This window comes from Zosterops lateralis (assembly GCF_965231275.1).
Source record: "Zosterops lateralis genome assembly, chromosome: 2".
NCBI lineage: Eukaryota > Metazoa > Chordata > Aves > Passeriformes > Zosteropidae > Zosterops > Zosterops lateralis.
Genome location: NC_139763.1, coordinates 52,304,016 through 52,327,279, shown reverse-complemented (window position 1 = coordinate 52,327,279; position 23,264 = coordinate 52,304,016). Strand labels below are relative to the sequence as shown.

At 34.7% G+C, this 23,264-nt stretch overlaps 1 protein-coding gene across 5 annotated transcripts in view; it reads right to left on the bottom strand.

The window, feature by feature from the left end:
- Positions 1 to 23,264, bottom strand: part of DACH1 (dachshund family transcription factor 1) — a 355,781-nt gene that overhangs the window by 94,443 nt on the left and 238,074 nt on the right. For 3 of the 5 annotated variants that reach the window (XM_083885201.1, XM_083885199.1, XM_083885202.1), the window contains 2 exons: positions 9,909 to 10,044; positions 7,502 to 7,639 (listed from right to left, as the gene is read on the bottom strand). In XM_083885201.1, coding sequence (XP_083741327.1) covers positions 7,502 to 7,639; positions 9,909 to 10,044 — 274 coding nt within the window. The remainder of the gene's footprint in view (positions 1 to 7,501; positions 7,640 to 9,908; positions 10,045 to 23,264) is intronic. The other 2 variants (XM_083885200.1, XM_083885203.1) reach the window with 1 other exon arrangement.

Here is a 23,264-nt window from a genome sequence, read left to right as displayed (position 1 = left end):
CTGTTGGGATACAAATCAACACTTTCAAAGCCTCAAAGATGACCTGCTTAGAGACAAAGAATCTGTAGGGTTTCTGTTTTCAAAGTAGCTTCCTAAGCAGCAGAAAGAAAAATTGATGCAAATCATCTAGATATTAGATACTGTATAAAAGTGGGATGATTTTTCAACAAATTTAAGTTGAATGGTACAAACAAATTGAAACTGCTTCTGCTTGACTTGTGAGAGTCTGATACATCTCAAAGGACACAAATCCAAAATCATCTGCGCTCAAGGAAAGAAGCATCTCTGAATACTCATTCTGACCACATGCAAGGATAAATGATTCTGTAATACTCAGAAATGTTATTTCTCAGAACAAAAATTTGAAAAAGATTATATGGAGACAGTGTAGCAAAAAAAGGCAGTTGAATTAAGTTTGGGGTTTTTTTTTAAAGATAAGGAAATATTATTAGTTATATAAAACTGACCATAGTATTTACAAGGAAATAATGTCTATGTCTATGCTGCAATTCTCAGTTAAGGCTTTTAAAAACTGATTTTTTGGAGTATTTTGAACAACTTAGATAAAACCAATTGCACACCAGGTTATTAGCACTTTCAAAGTAGCACCTTCAAGTAGTCTCGAGTGGAAGTTATTCCTAAAATTTTGCTGTGAGCTCTCTTTTCTGTAACAGTAACCATAAGAATAAAGTGGTCCAAATAAAGCCTACTAGATAAATTTCCATTAAGCCAAGATATTCACTTATGTGAGCTTTCAGGCAGGACATGTATGACTCTCTGCTCCCTTTAAATTCACGAAACAATTGTGTGTTTCTTAATGTCTTCAGAATTTAGTTCCAGAGCAGCTAGATACATCATGTACCTTTTTGTTCTCTTGCAAAAAAGTAAAATTAGAAATAACTACTTTAGAGAAACACAACCATATTTGATAACCCTCATGGTGCTATGGGACACATCCCCTCATAGTGGGATGCCATAGCTTTTTTAACTTCATTCCCTGCAACATATTTTTTCCAGAGGTAAACTCTAAGAGAACTGATTATTTTAAAACTGCAATGTTAAAAGGTTAAAACAGCTTAATAAAAAGGTTCTTTCTAACATCTTATCAATAACCATTATTATATCTTTCATTTTAAAAAATGAAAATGAGCACACAAATTATTTCAGATGGGTTTATAGCTTCTCTCCACTATATATACAGTAAAGACCATAAAAAACCCCTATAAAGACCATTCTAAGATCTATTGCATGAAGGACACATAATGACCATTGAAAAGAAAGTTTGGGGGGAAAAAAAGAAACAAAAGAATAAAGCTATGAGAACTGTTTGGGGTACAAGACACCTAAGAAACTGTACATGCAGAGCTGTTCCAATAGATTGAAAATACGTCAGATTTTGTGCACAAGTAACTCACATGAGCCTATTCAGAAAATCAGGTATGTCCAAGACTCATGTAAGTCACTGTAAATATACAATAGGCAGCATGCATATGTGCAATTGGGCTGCCCTGAGCCTAGTTAGCCAGGAATGTTTCAGAAGCAATGTGCACATATCCATCAAGTGAAAACTGCATAGCAAATCTCTCATAAAATGTGCCAGAACTACTACTACCCCAGCAGAATAAAGGCCCCTAGTAGCAAACAAGTCTGCAGAAGTATGTCATTGGAGGATGATTTGATGAGGGTCTACAGAAATAATTTTATCCAATTATTTGCACTGAAAAAGAAGCTTTCAGAAGTTTGTACTACCTTTGCACTCCTTTCTGCCTACACATACTATTCATATCCTGTTCAATAATATGAAAGGCTTCTATGTTTTCTATGTAACAAAAATAGATGTTTTCCAGCTACTTAGCAAAAAAATCCCCATTAAGAACTTCCAATTTCATTTGTCACCTTTATAATCCATTAACTGTAATAGCATTTAATGTACTTTTAAAAGTCCTGAGCCTCTTGGGCTGAGTGAAAAGATACAGCAACAACCAAAGTCTTAAAAGGTTATCTTGGCGATACTGGCTTTATCAAACTTTTGATTTAGCAAATCTTTATTATATTGTCTGTCATAGGTTACAAATTTGACTACTATTTTTAAGAGTTTGAGAAGTCCTAGGTGATGTAGCGTGAACTCAATATCTTAAGGATTTAACAACTAACCTATTAAGATTGAATGGAAAAGATTTAGGATGTGAAATGAGAATGTAGACTTAAAATGTGTTAAATGTAAATGTACTGGCATGCAGAAACCCATCAAGGTATGCTAATATTCTTGTTACATTAAAATGCAATATTCGGGAAAATAAATACAAGTATCTCTCTGTGTGTATGTATCCATACAAAAATGAACAGATAAAACATGTTTACACAAGCAGCTGGGCAGCAGAACTGCCAATGAAAATTACTCCGTACATCAACTGCTAAGTACTCTCCTTAAAAAAGGGCTTTCTCAGAGAACTAGCTAAAATCCTAACAGATCAGAAACAGAATTTAACCAGAGGTCTGGATCACTTGTTTGATGACTTTGCTAGAGATCAGTTCAGGTTAAAGAGAATTTTGTTGATACTAAAAGTTCCTTTGAGTCTTTCATATTTAGAGAAACATATTCATATGTGTTTCTGTATTTGTTAAGGTGGATAAGCATGTTACATTTACATTGTGCATCTATTTTAAGAGGATTTATTGCTGATAATGTTGAATGAATATCTAACTATATAGGACAACATACGTAATATTAGTTTCCTTTTTGATGCATGAATACTAACAGGAAAATCCAACTCTAACTTCAAAATATTTAAATTATTTTCCATTTTTTACAGAGAATATTTTGAAATTTTATGATTCTCTTTTATAAATATTAGCCAAAGGTCTGAGACTGATCTTGTCTCTAGAGAGATCTTGTCTCCATCTCTCTAAAATAAAGGACTCCATCTCTCTAAAACCTAATACTTTTTAATAGGGGGATTTGAAAAAGTTATACCTTAATTGCTGCTGTCAAAAAGCAGTTGTTGTTGATTATCTCAAAATTACTTGTGGAATTTTCATTAATATAACAGTTTAAAGTTCTTCTGAAATAAATACTTTAACTTATTTTGTGAAAATGGTGAATATTTTATGTTTTGCCATAGAAAATAGCATGCATATTTTCAGCAAGAGAGTGTCCTTCCCATAACACCTCAAATAACATATTCAATTGAAAATGTAAGCATGACATTCAGGCTTCATTTGCTGTTGGTGTCTATCTAAAAAAAAATATAAATTGATAGAGACAGAAAATTCTAATCTGATGCCCTAAGGCCAGATCCAATAAAACACTTAAGCATCTAAATTTGGTGTTAAAGCAACCAACTTTTCAGTGGTTGTCCCCAAAGGGAATCTTGGGCTGAAGTGACCTGGGTCTTACATTCCTTTATAGAGTACAGAGTAGGTATTTCTAGGCAGGTACCAGTGAGGGGATGCTACAAGCAGCCACTGCCTCCAACATCACCCCAAGAAATTGTATGCAGCTACCTGGAGCTACTAAGTAGAGAAACACTGCCAGTAGGACTGAGTTATAAATTACACCTTGCAGACCCAACACAACCAGGGTCCAGGTCGTAAGGGTTAAGGGATGATGTTAAAATATACTTCCCTTTTTGGCAACAACTACAGTGATTAAGGATACTGCTCAGGAAACATGTCAGAGGTTCAAATCTCTCTTTTGCCTAGAGGGAATTAGCTCCACATCTCCAAGGAGGGTGTGTTTGACTTTTAAGCCATTGGTTATTTAGAACTCTCCTTTTTTGCAACACTTCAGATCAATGGGCAAAAAGAGGATCAGGATTCAGCAGTCTAGCCTTTATGTTCTCCACTAGTTCCTCTTTCCTATGCTATATCCATGCTTAACAGATAATATTACTGAAGAGCCGAACTGGTATTCAGCTCCATAAAAAACACCAAAAATCTGCTTTTGACTGGGAGCTGCAGACTGGGAGGTCTGCAGGACATCCTATGTAAGCTAAGCAGAAAAAGTGATAAAATATACCTCACCAAAGCTGAGGGACTATCTAGTGCAAACTCTTTGTGCCACAGAAACTTGAAAAGACTTAAAGTCTTTTAACATAGAAATCTGAATGGATCTTTTCTAATATGACTCTCATACTTCACATAAGTCCAACTTGTTGAATCTGACCTAATAAACCAAATGTGCATCATCAAATAGTCCATAATTACAGAGTACAAAATCAGATACTTGGTTTTGGCTGTCAAGCACTTGAACTAACATTGTGTACTTGAACTTACCTTATTCTGCCAAGGACCATTTACATTTCTACAGCCTGCTTCCAGTAAAATTGGAAAAGCTGCTACCTTCTAATAAGCAACAAAACTTTGGAAATCTAGGGGAACTGACTTCCTGTGATACAGATTATGACACCTTGAGTGATGTATGAAAACTGAGGCAGAAGTGCTCTGCATGTCTCCTGCAGTCCTCCCTAGTCCAGACCAGGAACCTGCCTGGACCACAACATAACCTTAGCAAACCCATGTTTCCTTCTTAGGGAACTCAGGGAATGAGTGGAACGTCAGTTGTGTACATTGGGTCTTGACCCGACATGAAGCTAGGATGCAGCAAATTTGCACATCTGGATTAAGCAGCTGTAAGATGTCCCCAACACCCATGTTTTACACATTTGGCAACAGAAACTCTTCCAGTTTTCCTGCAACAAATAATTGCCTGAGCCTGATGTGAACTTTCTAGTTTTAAGAGACAGATCCATAAAACCTCATTTCAATGTTGGTGTCATAATAATAACCTGACTCCATGGAAGGTAAGGTCACTCTGAACTCTGCATACCAGAACCTGAAAATACATTTTTAAAGACAGTCTAAAGGCAAAAAACAAAACCAAACCAAAACAAAATAAAAATCAAACACAACCTCAAAACATAAACAAACAAACAAAACCCAAACCAAAACAAACAAAAACCCCTCAAAACCAAAAAAAATAACCAAACCACAAAAGAAAAACCCACACAAAACTCCACAATAGCTTTACTGGTAGCTTAAACCACTCTAATGAAATAAACTAATTTTTTTTCAATAATACTAATTCTTGCTGAATTTTGAATAGAAATACATATGATTTTTGCGAGATTTATTCAGTTTCCCAATGCCAATGGACTGTTTCTAAATGTACTACACCATGCATGTTTCTAACAGGTAAATGGCATTTTCTCTCCTGTATCCAGCTCATAGATCAGGTGAAACAAATGATTCACCCCTCTGACATTCAAAATTTGTTATGTTGATCAGTTGCCTCTGTTGTACCTTTGTTCTCCCTTTAGATTATCTGTTGACTGTAAATAAATTTTCCTTGATCTCAGATCACTTCAGAGATATTTTCATATTTTCATTTTTTTTTAATGGAAGAAGAGGCAAGAAGAGAAAAGACAGGGCCTTCTTTACTAGTCAGAAATTTTTAGGTTCTCCCAGGTTTGATTAAAAGACATTTTAGTTGCATCTAGTAGATTTCTGCCAACAAAAGTGGCTTAGAAGAAAACGTATTAATTTTTAAATGCTTCACGATACTTATTTAGAACTTTTTCTTTTTTCCTTTTCCTTTTCCTTTTCCTTTTCCTTCCTTCCTTCCTTCCTTCCTTCCTTCCTTCCTTCCTTCCTTCCTTCCTTCCTTCCTTCCTTCCTTCCTTCCTTCCTTCCTTCCCTCCCTCCCTCCCTCCCTCCCTCCCTCCCTCTGACGAAAGTGATGGGGTTTCAACAATAAAAGTGCCACCACCTACATATATGTGTTTGCATTTTTAAATATGGTCACAGTCTGACTAATTTCCAGGGGTAAAACAGTTTTGAAATCTTACTGCAAGCTCACAGTGACAAAAGTAGATAATTACTATGTCCACAAATATCTGTAAGTCAAATCACTTGTTTTAATACAGATTGGATTAGTACTAAAGTTACAAGACTGATATGAGAGGCATGATAAATGTAGTCATGACAGAAAACAATTTTTAATTTAGTAACCCCTATCAATCTAGATAGCCCATGAATATTTACCATTAATTCCACAGGCTGGAACAGAGCAGAGAAAAAAGAACAAAAAAAAAAGAGAAAAAGGAGGTTTGACCTAAACAAGGACTGAGGAAAAAAGAGAATTCTCAGCAGTTTTACTGAGAACAGATTTTGCAAAAAACTGGCAAAATACATTTGGGATATCATAATTTAAAAAAAAAAAAAAACACCTTTAAAAAGCCTGAATGACATGCAAAAGTAGTTGCAATTCTTAATATGTACTTCTCTTTGCAGAACTTTCCAGTCAGATTACAGTTAAAAAAGTAACTTCAAAAGCTGAAATAAAATCATTTATGGAAATTCAAAACAAACCTATTTGATCATATCATACTTCACAGCAGGGATACAATTTGCAGAGGCTGAGTGAGGGCATAGTATAAGCAAAAACAGGTTGTGTGTGCAATGAACCAAACTAAATGGTTTATATAAAAGAAATGTTGTTTCCATTAATTTTTCTGGTAATCTTATTAAAAACACCAGCTGTCCAGAATAGAATTGTCCAGGTTTTCATTCTTTTTCAGTGTTCAAACACAAGACAGAGGAGGCATCATTTTATAGCTATTAAAATATGTCACAAAATGTCTTATTCTCAAATCTTCATAGCTACAGCAGTTTCTCAGATATGTTTCAATGTCTGGTTATTATACCTTTTACTTTTTCTCTCATGTTCAAAGAACTGATTTTTCTGATAAGCTCAGAGGAATTTTTTCGAAGCACACATTGCATTTTAAGCCTCTCTTTAAACAAAATGCTTCCAGTCTATAACATGTAAATTTCACATATATTAAGTAAATAAAAAATACAATGCACCTTTCTAAATTCCACCACCACACCACCAAAATCCTCTGTAAGAGTCCCGAACAGGGACTTGACTTTGAATACCAGCAGAGATGAAATAGTGTCATAATCAGCATAAGTGCATGTGGACTATTCGCCTAGATCAAACACTTTGGTCATATACTCAATTAAATTTAAATCCCATTATATAATGTATACCAGTCTCATTTTATGCAATTCCCTAATTTAATGGCTTGGTATTAGCCTTTTTCCTTTTTGCACACATGGACTAATTTTCACGGTGCTCAGTCCCTCTGGGAAGTAGGTCATTAAAGTCAACTGGACGGAGACAGAAACTTAATACCAAACAGTGCTGAAGAAGGGTCAGAGTCACAATAATAATGTAAAACAGTTTTTCACTCATCCTACTTTGCAATATTTATGAAATTCCCCCCTCATATATATATATTCATTAATCTTGGAGATTACAAAATAGAACAATAATGAAAGTTAACATCCTGTTACAATTTGATCTGTGAAACTGAAAAGAAACCAGGAAAACAAAAATCTCAAATATAAAATTAAAAAATATAATTATAATAATATTTAGCCACCAAGACAACATTCATTTTGCACTAAAGCAGCAGAATTATAATATCCATATTACCTTTCTCAATGTGTATTCTTTTTGTCTCATGTCCCACATCATGACCAGCCAGATCACCCTCCTTAGGTCCAGGCAGGACATTAGGTGACAAACCCATCAGCATTTGGTTCATAGATAGCCCATTCTGATGGACAGCTGCTAGACACAAGGGCAGGCAGAAAGAAATCAGTCGTCATATTAACAATACTCTTTTTCAGTTATTTTACGCAGTCTTCCTCTTAATTATGCAAAAATTCTAACAATCACAAAGTTACTTAATTAGTGCCATCAGGATCCACATACAGGAAAAGCTTCTTCCTGTTACTCTTAGTTTAAAACTATCAAGTTTTAAAAGAAAGTTCAGTAACTTTGGATAAAGTTGTTGGAGATTTGCAAGTGGATTCTTGCTTAACAAGAATGGTTAAATTTTTAGTTCATTGTACAAAAACACTTGGTACCAACATTCCCAATATGCAGTCCCTTAAAACTTCTCTAAATGAAGCATTGTGGCCTTTCAGTTGATATACATTATTTTTCCATATATTCTGTGCAACAGTAGAATTGCTTATTTGCTCATGAGACAGGTGGAAAAGCTCTTTCCTACAGTTTTCAGAGACCTTCACAAGTTTCAAACACACTTAAGAAACTCATAATAGGTAGTTTATATTTCTATGCTTTTACCCTGAAAAAAAAGCTGTGTTTTCAAGAGGTTTTTGTTTTGTTTTTTTTTTTATAATTTTAGTTTTTTTAATATGGAACCCATATTCCTGTAATAGTCATTTTATTCTGGCTGGCATCACAAAAGATGTACTTAAGAACCAAGTGTGATGTTAAAAAATCAGATAGGACAGAAAATAATTATCTTATAAATAAGTGAGTTATTGAAGTGATCCACTACTTAAGGAACTCTGTTGTGCTCACATGGAAGAAAAAAATGTGCAAAGGTTCCGTTCTTCTCTGTAAATTATAGAGTAAGCTGAACAATACAATTTCCATTTTTGTTTAAAAAAAAAGTGTCATTCCTTAGCAAAAACAATAAATATATCTCAATTTAGATTTTTGGGGTTTGTGTTGTTCTGTTGTTTGTTTTTTTAAGATAATCAATGGAAAAGGTCTTCAATAGTTGTAGACAAGCATACTATTCAATTAATTAAGAAAAAAAAATTAAATCCACCTTTGTGAGGGTTTTTTTCAGAACTTCACTTATGAAGTCTGCAGTGGGTTGATCCTGGCTGGACACCACGTGCCCACCAAAGCCACTCCGTCCCTCCCCCTCCTCAAGTGGACAATGGAAAGAAAATATAATGAAAGGCTTGTGGGTCAAGCCTGGGGAAATAGACAGGTCACAGTATATGGGATGCCAATTTAATCTGCTCTCTGAATTGTCCAAGTGATAAGAAAACAGAATTTTCAGCTTGTCATAGTCAGGCCTCATTTCTTTTCTTTGGTAAGTCATTTTTCATCACACACTAATGAAAGATCTCTCATCTGAAGGTCAATGAAGAGTCAGCTTCCTGAGTCTGCGGACAGCCTGAAAAGAAGCAGCCTAAGGACACGTGTTGCATCTAATCAATACAGCTACCTATTTCATACAGCTATTTCATGGCCCTCTATGTGTGTGCCAAACCCTCCAGTTTCACCTACTGAGAAATTTCACTGTGCAAAGATGATTTAAATGCAAAAAAACCTGCAACAGAGCAGTATTAACGGGAATGGACAAGTGTAATATGAATTCAAGTACATATCCATAAAATAGTACGCATTTAAAACCTTAATTTCCATTGTTGCACTGGAATATCACAGAATTCAGAGTCTTTGCCATGTAATTTACATCCTGTATATGGAACTTTGATAAAAGTGAGATCACTCTGGGACACCATGGTTTAATTTCACTCTGTCTCCTGTGAGCTATGAGGCGATAATATTCTTTCTATCATATTTCTCCCCATTACAAAATTTTGTATTTAAAAAATTTATAAAGTATGCACATTTTTAATTTATTTAACCCAATTCTTCTCTTTACCAAGCAATTCTACCATGTAAAATACTGCTTATGAAGTCAGATTCAATTTAGAAATCAAAACAGAGTAACCAGATTAAATAAAATTCAATTTCTTTTAAAAATGTTTACACTATATGTTCAGTTCTAAAACTAATCTAACAAATTGCTTCCCGCCTGCAATTCTGTATTTCATTGCTCATATCTTTATGTTTAATATAACATGATGGCAGTTTATATCACTACCTGTTAATGTAGCATCAGATATTATGATAGTGTAAACTGGGACATAATGTTGGAAGATAGCTATTGCAGCTGAACTGAACATGCTATATATGAGATGTATTTAAGGTGAGGGCATTTTGATTAGAAAAACAAGCTGCACCTAACCAAATTTAAAGTGGTGAGAAGGAGAAGAATGGGACCTACGGATTCTGTCTGAAGAGCTCTCGGTCCGTGCAGGGGAGCTGGACACGCTGCTGCTTCGATGAGAGGAAGGATGGCTGCCAGGTCTTCGGCCCTCTTCAAGGGAAGGAGCAGGAGAAGGGCTGTCTGGAACACGTTCCTAGACCACACAAAAAGTCATTGCAAAGAAATGGCAATGTTAAACCAAACCTCTCTTTCCAAACATCACTTCCCTAGACTGAATCTCCCTCCTAAATTACCACCTATTCATTCTCCTGTTGAGGTTTCCAGGTTTTGCAGGGCAATCTGAAAGGAAATTTGGCAACTTTAGGACACTAGATGTTACATTTCAGTGTGCAGTGTGTGTACTGCTCATCCTATTAGGCTTTTAACTGCCTTCTGGACTATTTAAAAATAAGAGTTGTTTGTTCTGCTTTCTTTCAATTTTTTTCTTTGGTAGTTATTTTTTGTTGGTTTGTTGGTTTTGGGGTTTGTTTTTGTGGGTTTTTGTTTGTTTGTTTTTTTTTTTTTTCCCTGTTGTTTTTTGTTTTGAGGGAGATTTGTGTGTTTGGTTTCTTTTTTAATTTTTCATTTTCTTTAGTCTATCATCATGCAGTTGAATTGGAGGTATACATTTTGGCTTACAGATGTTAGCCTTACAGGATGAGGAATTATGTATTTCTGTAAATAAATAAAGACCAGGTACTGTTCTTTTATCTCACACTGACTTTCACTCCACATTTTAATTTCAAAGAGGCTTCTTGAGCAACGAGAGCTTATAGAACTGTTATGGATCATAAAGAGAATATAACCTCCTTATAATACCTACACCAGTAACATGACTGATGCAAATCCAAATGTCTGCTTTTATCATGGAACACAAACTTGGAATGAATCATACTTTTTGGATGAATGTGGCCATATCACTTCAAAATAGGGAAAACCACCATTCACGTTTTTCTCTCCAGGGAAAGGCCTGGCAGGGAAGCCAAGAGGAGCTATCGCACACTTCAAGACGTTCTTTGGTTTTGAAAACCAAAATGTAATGACTGTGATGGTTTGAATTGCACATCTGCTATGTGAGAATTGTTAGTATGTACCAGATAGATATATCTGAAATTTACCCAGATGTTTGACAGAAACAATAATCAAAGGGAGATGAGTGCATAATAGCTCTTTCTAGAAAAGTCACTGTCTTTCCCTGCAGTTTCCTTTTTACTGCTGGAAGTTCTCAAGACTCATTGCTAAAATATGTGAGAGTGAGGCTGTTTTGGACAAACAATGATAAAAATAAATATATCCCATAGGGGAAACCTATTGGAAGGGTTGAAGATGTTAAAGTAGCATTTTTTGCTTTTTTTTCTCCTTTTGATAACTGAAAACCTGACTTATAATGAAAAAAACAATGAGCCCAAACCACCAAACAACTGCACACATTCAACTCAATAAAAGCTTTTGGTAATGAAATAATACAATTAGTACATGTCTAATAACACAAAAGAAAACTTGCTATTGCAAACACATTTTCTTGAAAAAAGCAGTATATTCCTCACACAGCAAAGTTCTTTTGGAGCAATCATTATTTTACTATGCAAAGTCACTAGATAAATATTTATTTCTCTGAATGCATTCCTAAGAAATTTTGCAACATCATCAACTACAGTCATCAATAGATTTGTTCCAGGTAAGTTTCACAAAAAATTATCTGCTGAACTTGATTCTGATTCCAATGGGATTCAATGAGCATATTGATGGAGTGTGAGGAGATTTTTTTAGAGCAATGTTTCAAGACATTTAAGTGGATTCTACTTTAATAGTCTTAGGTTTTTAAGTCAAAAACATTGATGAGGATAGCTTAACTACATCATAGCTCTAGGCTTATTATGACTTTGATTGTGTTTATATGTGCATGAACTGGGTATTCAAGAGGAGGATTATAATGCAGATGTTTTCAGAATGTAGAAGATTTATTTCTTTAGATTTAGGAGGATTTAAGCATGCACAGTGTACAGATTTGATATAAATTAGAACACAGTATATTTAATCATTCATTTAAAATATAATTTCACTGTTTGGCATACAATGTATTGTTCTTAGAAGGGTTTCATTAAAATGAAATCCAGTGAGCACATAAGATTTGAATACAGAGCTGCAGAGTAAATTAATTTATTTAAACAGCTTAATTTGTTTATCCTATTTATTTATGTGTGCTTTTACAGCACGTATTATGAGATGGAGCAAGCAAAAGGAATGCACAGGACAAGGAAATATAATTACTGTACAAACAAAACAGATAACGAGTTTTAGTCTCATATTATATGACATAGACAAAATCCATGAGAAAATTATATATCTTGGCTTTATCAATTCATTTGTAAAGTACTCTTTAATTCCAATAAAACATGGGATTGAACTATAGAGAAATGCAAAATAAACCAATTTAGTACCTTAACTATTTTTTATATCCTTGCTTCATAATTCCACAATCAGCAATCTAGTCTGTAGCATTTTTTTGTGTTTAACAAATTCACTGCAATAATAAATGGCAATGCTACTAATAATAAATTGAAATACTCTGTAGCTCTAAAAAAGTCATAGTAATAAACTAATGGTGCTAGAATATCAATATGTCTTCCTTAACAGAGATTTTGTGTAGAAAAGATAAATTTGGTTTCTGGCAAAACATTAACTTAATTTTAGATGCCATTTAAAATTTTTCAAAGAAGAAAATGTTAAAAATTGTGCTGATTAAACAATGCAGATCAGAGCTATTTTGTCACTTCTACAGCATGCCACCTTGGTACAAGTTGCTCTACATGAAACAGTAAAGAAATTGAATTTACTGACTTATGATCCTGGCAACAGAAATCACCTACGATTCTGTCCACTGCCCAATATTTTTCCTAAAACTTGCCTACTCCCAGAGGCAGATATTTCTGGAGAATCTGGTGTATAACCCTCTCTTGTTATTTTTTTCCTCCTTTTTTTGCTTCCCTATTACTTTCTACAAGTACTCACAGGTAAAAAATAGTGTGAAAAATTTAGGTAATATGCAGCAATTTAGCATATGGTTGACCAACCGTTCAGAATTGTTAAGACTCTCAGTAAGGTATCAGAACCAGAGGCGTTACTAAGCAGTGGGCAAGAAACTCTTAGGGGCCAAATTTGAAGCATTCCTTATCCTGGTGCACTTTACAATTTGATCCAAATCATGAATCCTAAGCATTTAAGAATCTGACATTTACCTCCTCCAATAATGTTCCTACCGCAAAAACAAAACAAAACATAACAAAACAAAACAAAAAAATCACTCTAGGGAACTCTAATGCCCTTTCTTATTCTCTTCCTCCACTGACAAGTTACACACCCTCATTATCAAAGCCATTTCATAAATAAGAGACTTGTTCCTGTGACACTGGGTATTTTATTTTATGCTGTAAAAAACAGGTAAAATATTTCAATATCAGAGATTTTAACACATAAGACTGAGGTTATCTCTGGAATTTAAATCACTCCAGTTTTGTTCCAGAATACTACATATCATTCACAAAATCATAGTGTCTTGGTTTCTTCAAGGAAAACAAGAGAGTCTTTATGTATTTATCAATGTTATTCTAAATTTCTCAAATAAGCAAACACTGTAAAATCTTATTCTGAATGTTACTTTAAATAACTTTTTTAAAAAGAATTATCTTAATACATCAGTAATGGTATTCAGAGGACTAGAAATACTTTCTTCCCTATATCATATGTCCTTGTCCTCTTACCAGGTCATGAAATTAGTTATACAATATTAATTTCTTTTTTTGCCTATTTTATTTCTGCTTCAGCAGCAGGTTTTCACTGTTTAAAAATTGCTTCATTACCAAAAGGCTTCCTCAAAATATATCAAAACACAAAGCTGATGAAATTTAGCTGTTGTATCACTATTGAAGACATTTCAGGTAATATATGTAGGAATAATCCTTCTGCTCCTAAGAGGATAGAATGGTAAGTGGTATCTTGGTTGTCACCACCACAGTTTTCACACACATGTTCTTTATTCTTTGACATTCTTGTTCCTTAGTAACAAAATCTTTGACCATTTCTGACAAAGTTCTTCCAATAACCAAAGAAGATTTGCATGTACAAGTCTTCACCTTCGGCCTATTTCTCTTCTACATGTATTTAGTCTCAGCTTTTACCTATGTTCTAGCTTACTTTTCCTTAAGACTCATCTCTTGGATTTAGTCATCCTTTAATTTAGTCACAGAATGAGCTCTAGATATACAATTAAGTCTTGCTCTACTACTCAGTTGTCTTGATCCTCTTCAGTATTGAGCACTCTTTCAAGAATGTTTGTGCTTTAAGTCATTGAAGTGCAAAGGATAAAGTAATTTATTTTCAAGGTCATACTTTTCATTGTTTAGGTAACTTATAGAATTGCTTAGGTTGAAAGAGATGTTTAAGGCCATCTAGTTTCAACCCACCTGCCACAGTAGGGGAAGTGTCTACTAGAACAGTTTGGTCAGAGCCCCACTCAGCCTGGCCTTGAACACTGCCAGGTATGGGGCATCCCCAATGTCCCTGGACAGCCTAACTTCATCCTAGGGAAAGTATAAATGACACAAACTGTTTTATACAGTTGTGATCATCAGCAGCAGCATCAGCATCAGCACCAGCATCATCTTTTAATCAGGAGTGTGAGAGACTGGACTAGCTGATGACTCAAACAATGGCCCATTTGACCACCCAGGTGCAGATGGAACACACTCATCACTGAAGGTTACAGCTGGGTGTCGAAAAAGATAAGGAAGGAGGCTGGTAAGATGCAAATCTTGCGAATTTGCTGGTGAGCTAGTGATTTTTATCATGTCTATGCCCTTTTTATAATGGCTTAGGCATGAAAACTCCCCTCTGTGAAATACTGGGACATTCACACATTGTCTGAAGGTATTCACCCCTTCTGATGGGCCATAATTGACTCAACCATGCTGACAGGAGAGGCAGCTGTAGAATCTTGGGAGGTGTCATGGATGGTGAGAGACTCCAGAAGTGTCCTGTGATCTACGGCCTCATACCATTCACTGTGAAACTCCCCAGCTCAGGAGAGGAACCTGAGCATTCCCACCTGAACCTGAGCATATGAACTGGGGAACTTTGGTGTTTTGTGGGCTTTTTCTATTCCTGACAGATCAAGACAGCCACAATCAGTTCAGCCAACAGCTATTGAAACTGCAAAAATCAAGTCTTCTTGTGAGGTCCATGAGTGGTGATATCTTTCTATTCTTTTCCATATTTTTAAAGTATTATTTTTATGCTTTTATAAGGCTTTTATAAAGCTTGCTTTTCATAAAGCTTTTTTTTTTTTTTTGCTGTATTACTACAAAAAATAATAACCAAAATGGTTACATACCTGCTTCCCATTGCAACCAAATAGTTCCAAAATAAACCCTACAGATCAGTGTGTATTTACAAACACAGATCATTCAGTGTCATTTCACTCTAATCTGCTCCAAGATGAACAAGAATCTGTGTTACCCTCACCATTTGGGGTGGGTTGTAACAAGGAGTAGTTTATATGTGTTCTTTGTGGGAAGACACCTGTCTTCCAAGCCTTTTTGGTGGTAGAATTATAAAAATCGCTTTTAAAAGTGATCAAAACACAGATCTTTTTCTTAAGTTCCTTACTGACTTATTTTGAACTCGTGTGAGATGTATTCCAGGAATAACTTTCTTGTAAAATGTCACATTTAATTTGACATAGCTTTAGCTGAATAAGTGTAAGAAACTAGCTACTTGAGCATCTTTTGTATTTTCTGCAAACAGAATATTTTTACACTTCTACTTTTTCATTCTGCTTTAGTCAAAGACACTATGGCATTCTAAATTAACAGTTAGACTCAGTAATTGCAAAATTAACTGGACTAATAACTATTTCCAAACTTTGTCAGTCACTTCTACATGTGTGTTATCAAATTAACTGAATGCTATAAAATTTTATTTCTATTTCCTTATCTGCATACTATCACTGGCTTGCTAAAGATCTTGCAAACTTCACACTGATGTACATGATATCTTTCTCACCTTGTTCTTACAGATCTACCTCTAATCCAAATCAAAATTCAGGAGTTCAACTGTTTTGTATTGTCATTAACTGCACTATTATTTTAAATCTTGGACATCCTTTCTTATGAAGAATCCATGATATTTACATAAGACATTTTCTGTCTCTGTGAATACCTTGAACTTATTTATCTTTTGGACCAATTGAAGTTAATTTGCTTTCCACTAAACTTTTTCCTTCTGCAATTTTTCACTTTACCTACTTTGATGTTCCCATCACAAGAATATTGACAACTGAAAGCATAAAATGAAGAAAGAGATCAACAGACACTAGGACTGAATTGGCTTGATTTTTAGTCTCCTGTTTTCTATATGCAATTAGTGCAGCAGAAGTTAACTGACAGGAAGCCAAACAGAAGACTTCCAAGTAATCCTTTAACAGTACTTCCACAACAAGAGATCTAATCCTTTGAAATCATGAGCAGTACATAAAGTACAGTGACCTAGTCAGGGAGTGGATGTCAATGGATTGGGCCATTACAGAGATTAAAAACAAGCAAACAAACAAACAAATAAAGTCGATCCCTATCAACAGAAGAAAGAGCTTGGTTTTACCTGCACAATGAATATTTGTTCTAACAAACAAAATATCCTTTTAAGGTATACAAAAACCCCCATGCAACATGCAAATATACAGACATGCAAGAAACTCTGTTCAAATCAAATTAGTATCTCCTTATTGGCAAGCTGGACACACTTTCTGATTTTTTAAATGTTTTCTTTCTCCTCTTCTGAAAATTTAGCCTTACTTGAAAAGTAAGCTTAAGAAGCATCACTAGGAATTCACCCCTCAAAAATAAATCCAAACCACGGATCCAGCCAAAAAGCAAGAATTCATCTGATTAGATGGCATCGTCTATACTACAAATGGCTGCATCACAACTAGTCACCCTAGGTTCATTTGTAACCGATACATTTATGTTTCCAAAATACAGCTCACCCCACCCTAACGTAACTGTCTCAAATAGATCCAATGTATTGTGCCCTAGAAGTCAGCAAAATAAATCTCATGCCTTGTACCTGGCTCTGTGGCCATTCTGCATCAAGTTAATCTCACACTACATATATAGTTCCCTGTTACACATATGAACATGCAAATTTCCAAACATAAAGTTTGTACTACCTTCTCTGTGTCATGTGTAGAAATCTATTTTACATGCCACAAGTAAATTCATATGAGCATATGGCTGCTATTAGCTTAAAACTGTACCTCAGAAATACACATGATAAAAGAAATAATAGGATCCCATATTATTAAAATACATGATTCCAAGTTGCAGCCTACCATATTTACTTAGCATCCTCTAAGGTCATTATATAAAAACTGTATTAAAAGCTAAACAAATAATATTAATCATATAGATAGAACTAATTAATGAGGTGGAACACAGTGTCCTCTAATATAAAGATGGTTAAGCCATAATAAAGAAGGTCAACTATACTTTGACCTAAGATCTACTCATTCTAAATGGAAAAAAAAAAAAAAAAAAAAAAAAAAAAAGCGTGCATATATACAAGTTATTCTAATGTGGAGATTTTCTCTGTTATGTTCAAGTTCCTACAAATTAGATATTATATTCTCTGCAGCTAGGAAAAAAATAAGTGTTATTTGATTTACATTATACTTTAAAATTTTTAGCTATATTCCAATTTTTATGTTTGGTTTCTTAACATGTAAAAGCAGTTGTTTTAAGACCTGATAGTCCTATTTTTATTCTAAAATATTTATTGTAGACCAACTACATTTTGTTATTTAAATACTCTAAATCAAATTTCTCCTTACATAAAAAAGAAAACTTGATTATCCTTCATGTATCAGATAAAGAGGAAATTAAAGGAGCTTCCCTCTTCTTGCACTTTCACACATTCAAGAAAAGCACTTTAAAGTAATCTTAAAATTTCTATTTTGAATGCACAATGCACTAATGTGTCTAAAAATAACAGGTTATCTGAAAAGTCAGGTGTTTTTCAGGTTAGGGATACAAAAAGGTGTTTCTGCCAATTTGGAATACAATCAATTTTGTTCTCATTCCCTGTCTGTAAAACATGTATAGCATATCCAGCTTCAGCATGCTGCTGCTGTCTGCATAATGCTTTTCCTGTAAGGCACAGAAGTGTCCGTACAAAACTTTTGCATTCAACATAGGATTCAAGATTCAAATCAGTGAGGTGTGAACTTGTCCTTTTTTCCTCTTAGACTCTGTTTCCTTACAGGTATGTTCTCTGGACTTGCTCACCATCAGTCTGACACCAGACATTAAGATGCACACTGTTCAGCCATTTCTGTATGGCAGGGACGTATTTCTTCTCTTTGGCTATCATTTGGACTTTTTGGGAAACAACCACAGAAAGACATGAGTCTGAGTTGGAAGGGACCCAGAAGGACCATCAAGTCCAGGTCTTGAGTGAATGGCCCATATGGGTATTGAACCCATGACCTGGGTGTTATTAGCACCAGGCTCTGACCAACTGAGATCATCTATTATGGGCAAGAAACCAGATAGGAACATTAAATTACATCAACAGGAACACACATATTGCCAATGAAAAGTGAAAAAGTGAGTGAATGCTAAAATAAAATTTCATGTCAGAATAGTCCTATAAAGAGAGTTACTCTAAAAAATAAAATCTGTCAGCAGCTACCTTTGTTAAATAAGTTAACAGTAAATTTCTGCTATTAGATCACAGGAATATATCTATCTATATATAGAAAGATTAAAAAAAGGTAGAAAATAGTGTAACACAACCAGTGCTGTGATCTATGTGAGGTAATGAGCAAAGTTTAGTCTGATATATTTATTATGCAGTGGAAAACTAGTGTGCCACTGCTGTCTCCACTTTTTCAGCTGGAGGTATTGGTTTCTTCTGTTTTAGTCTTAATTCTTCCTATAAGTACTAGTCACATATGGATAAATTGCAATTTTTGATTCCGGCATGCTGCTGCTCTGTTCTAACTTTTACAATGTAATTTCAAGTTGCTATTAATATAAGGTAGGTCCTCTATATTTTCATATATCTTTCTGCTGAGTGAAAAAAATTGATGTAGTGAAATTGCTAACAAGCTGAGCCTTTGAAACCATGGGCAGGTGATGAAAGCCATTTCATGTCTAAAGCATCCCCAGGTCACAGCTGTCACACTCACTGCAATTCATTGTTGTCACAATCTGCTGTCCCTGCTTGTTGTTGCTCTCCTCTTATTCATCCAACTCATATATCTAAACATTCCATTACAAAAAGACATCTAATGTTCGTCTCATGTTCAAAAGGGCATAGCACTCTTCTGAAATATAATTCTGAAGATTTTAGGGCTCAGAGTTCACTGCCAAATCTAAGCTGTTGCTTTGTAAGGCTTCCCTTGTAATTTTGTCTTTGTCTCATCTCCTGAATACTGCAGGATAAAATGTTTAGTTAGTACATGATCTCAGCTTTATTCCAACTTCTTATCATGAAGAAATGAAATATTGCCCAGTAATAGAAAGGCATTTGAAGCTTTGTGAGTTTAAAGATAACAGCACTAGCTGTGAAGTCAGTGAATTGGAAGGAAAGGTCAGCAAGTCATCTACTGTGGCACTGTTCACAAAGGCAATTCTTCTATCCAATGAACCTGGTTGCTCATAATCTGAAGACTGTTTTTCTAAGACTTAATTTTGTTCTTTGTAACTTAATTAGATATGGTTACTATTGATTTACTTTTCAGAGTCAAATTTCTCATAGGCTTTCTAACTTTCAAGCAGAGTTTACACTGGCAAACATGCTGTACTCTAATTTCAAATCTATGCTGTCATTTCAGGTTACAACTACAAACTCTGAGATAAGAGATTCAAAAACTTTTCAATTCGTGGAAACATTGATACTAAGGAGAAAATACTTCAGTAAAATTAGGGTTAAAAAATGAGTCCATAATGGAAAATATATTCATTTTATGTATTTATATTCAATAAATAATTTTATTTCATATAAGCCATAATGAAAACAAAACAAAGATGTCTGAAAACAATAGTGGTAAAAAACTGGACGCTATAATTCTATAACAAACAGTTTCATGCAAGAGAGCAACTGCACTATTTATCCATTCCTGTAAAAATAAAGAAAAAGGAGGTTTGACCTTCTCACTTACATTTATTCTTGAAGATATTTATTTTGATTGTAGTATAAGTTATTATTCATAAACATTACATTGCCAGCACAAGGTTCAAGAAGTATGCTGATTAAAGTTTCCTGCCTCAACTATTCAATGCATATAATTCAATGGACATTAAAGTCACAGCCTCTGACTATTCCTAGAGAAGAACAGGTAAATTGCCAGTGACACTATGTCCTTCCTCATGGGAAGAAAATCCCCTAACAATGACCTCATGCTTTTAAGTTTCTGGGGTTTATGTTTCAATCCTGTTCAGTATTAAAAAATAGGAACATAATTACTTGGCTGTGCTACCTCTACCCACATGACCATATCCATCTGCAATAGATAATAACACAGGACATAAATCTAGACGTATGTTGTACCATAACGGGGCTGAAGGAATGAGTAGGAAACAGTAAGAAGTTCCTTAGCCCTTATAGACTGTTGAAATAACTATGTTCAGCAAGATTTTACATTTAGAAGTAGACTTTGAGTGACAGATTAAAACTTGTGCTTATGGATTCACCTATAAACCTGTGAGCAATATATCACAGGCCTTGACTGAAGAAGTCATGGCAGTACTTGGGTAATGTCATGTTCTAGAGAAAGGACCCAAAATCCTTAACTTATTAGTGCAAACTTCAAAAGAAATGTGTATTTCATCCTCGTATGTGCACACTTTTCTAAAGAGAACTTAGGTTAATTTGGTCATTTTAAAACATTTCACTGAAATCCACATATTTTTATATTATGGTTATGTGCAAACCAGATGGGAACATGAAACCTGGTTTGTCAAATAACTTGCACAGGATGTTATGCCAGGAGTTATGCAAAAATTGGCAGCTACAATGAATATTTAATTAGCATGAATATGAGAGCTGAATTTTCAAAAATGACATTGATACATACTGTTGATTATTAATACAAACAAATGCTTAAATAAGCAAGCTTTTTGGAAAGAAATTATGATTTTCCAGTTGCAACATGCTGATAGAATGTTTCAGAGAGCCTAAATTGCTAGGTACCTTCAAGGTCTTCACCTAGATCATAAGGAATCTATCTCTGCTAAAGAAAATAGATGAGTTCCAAAAATGAACTTGTTAAGAAGTAAAGGACCCCCAGGATAAGCAAAATTTTCTGGTATGGGACTGCCCATATTTATAATATACACAAAGATATGATGACAGTATGTCCCTTTTAGAGTCTGATAGTTTTAAAACTACTAGACTATAAGCCAAAAGTACTTCTCAGTTAAGTGCTTCCTGGGTCCAGCAATGTTTCCATCATGGGGTTAGATCTGTCAACAGCGCAGGACCTGCTTTCCACAAAAGGAAACAATTTTTACATGGCCTTTGAGATAAGTTGTACTTAAATGTACCTGACTGTGGTAACCGGAGACAAAGAAAGAGGTCACACTGGAATATGCTCCCATAGACATATTTAAATGCAGGCCGTGGTAACTTAAGCAGTTTTAATAGCTACAACTAATTTGTAAATCAGCTTTACAAGTTAAAAGTCAGCCTGCTATAGTTTAGAAACAGAAGGTTACCAATGCCCATGAAGGTCAAATTTTATACTCTTCCATATGAAATCAAATAGCTCACAGAAATTGAAAGGAGGGAAAATAGCCTGAAAATAGTGAAAACAAAGTTTTGTTGTCACAGTAATTCATATGTTAGGTGTCATTTAGCATGTGCTCCACCTCAATCTTCATTTTTTAGATAGCTCTGCAGTCATAGTGGCCATTGTTCCAATTAAGAAAATAAATTTAGAACGAAATAAAGCACTATGTGTGTTCCAGAGAACATTGGTATCATGTAACTCTTACTAAGTACCAATCAAGTAAAAATAGAAAAATAAAGGCACAAAAAAAATCACCATGTAATCAGTTAGTTAGCAGCAGAGTGCTTATATCCCCAAAATATGGGCAAGAGAGAAACTAGGGTGGGATCTTATCTTGTTGGCATAACACCTAAATAACCAATTCTTCTCAAAGATCTTAACTCCTCATGTCAACAAAGGTGAGAAAGGGATGCCACTGAAGGCCTTCAAAGAAGACCCTACATTTGGAAGTGTAGGTGACTAAATTAGGCCATCCGATCATATATTTCTAGATCAATAAACAGATAGATTTGCTGACTTTTAACTGAACAGTTCTTTGCGGTTCTGTGCTTGTTGAGTTAAAGAAGAAAGGTGCACCCTTATGTTGAATGTCTTAATAAAGTCAGACCTCTTCACTCTACTTAAATCATCATGAACTTCAAAACTTTTATAAGTCCTGATTTGAAGGCCCAAGAGATTCTAAGTTTACCTAATTTTTGTCAAAGGAATTGCATGAATGGACAGATTTCCAACATAGCCCTGAAAAACCAAATAAACTTGCTTTTGCATGTCTACTTCCAAGATACATTAGATAAAAGAACAGAAATTTGTGTATTTCCTCTTTCTCATTTATTAGAACTAAAGAAGGATAAGAGGCAAAATCTGGATAAAGATCAAGTCATAATTATCAAATGGTAACAGGGAAGTGTCTTTTAAAACTAAACGCCTTTAAAACGAAAACAGATCACCTTCAGTGAGAGGAAGAAAAGACTCCATGCCTCTGGTAAATGCCTCTATAGCCAGATTACTTTAATTAAAGGCCACAAACAAAACCTAAATCAGGTAGACAAGTTCAGTTATCAGATATTTTTGAGATATCCCTATAATACTACAGTTCTGACCTGCAGATTACTGGGACTGTTCTGTGCTACTTCATTCTTATTTGCTCTGGGATTTGGCAAATTTAGTTTCTGTATTGGTAAAGTATCAAACCTTTCAGCTTTCTTCAGATAACTTTGAGCATTTCAGTTGAAATGCTTAGGTTTTAAAGTTGGAAGAACAATCTTTTCGAATTTAAGATTAATTTTTTCCATGATATCTCAAGGAACATTAGATTACAAACTACAAAATATGAGAAATCACAAACCTATGTATGAAAATGCTTCAATTTGAGTGTTGCTTTAATACTGATTTAGAGAGATGGGGGGAAACTGAGAAGGTAACAGTAGCCACCAATAGCCTGATGTGCTCTCCGAGTCATCACACTTAGTTTTCTTGTATTTACTGACTTTACGACTTGCCTTGGAACATTTGACACCTACACACTTTCA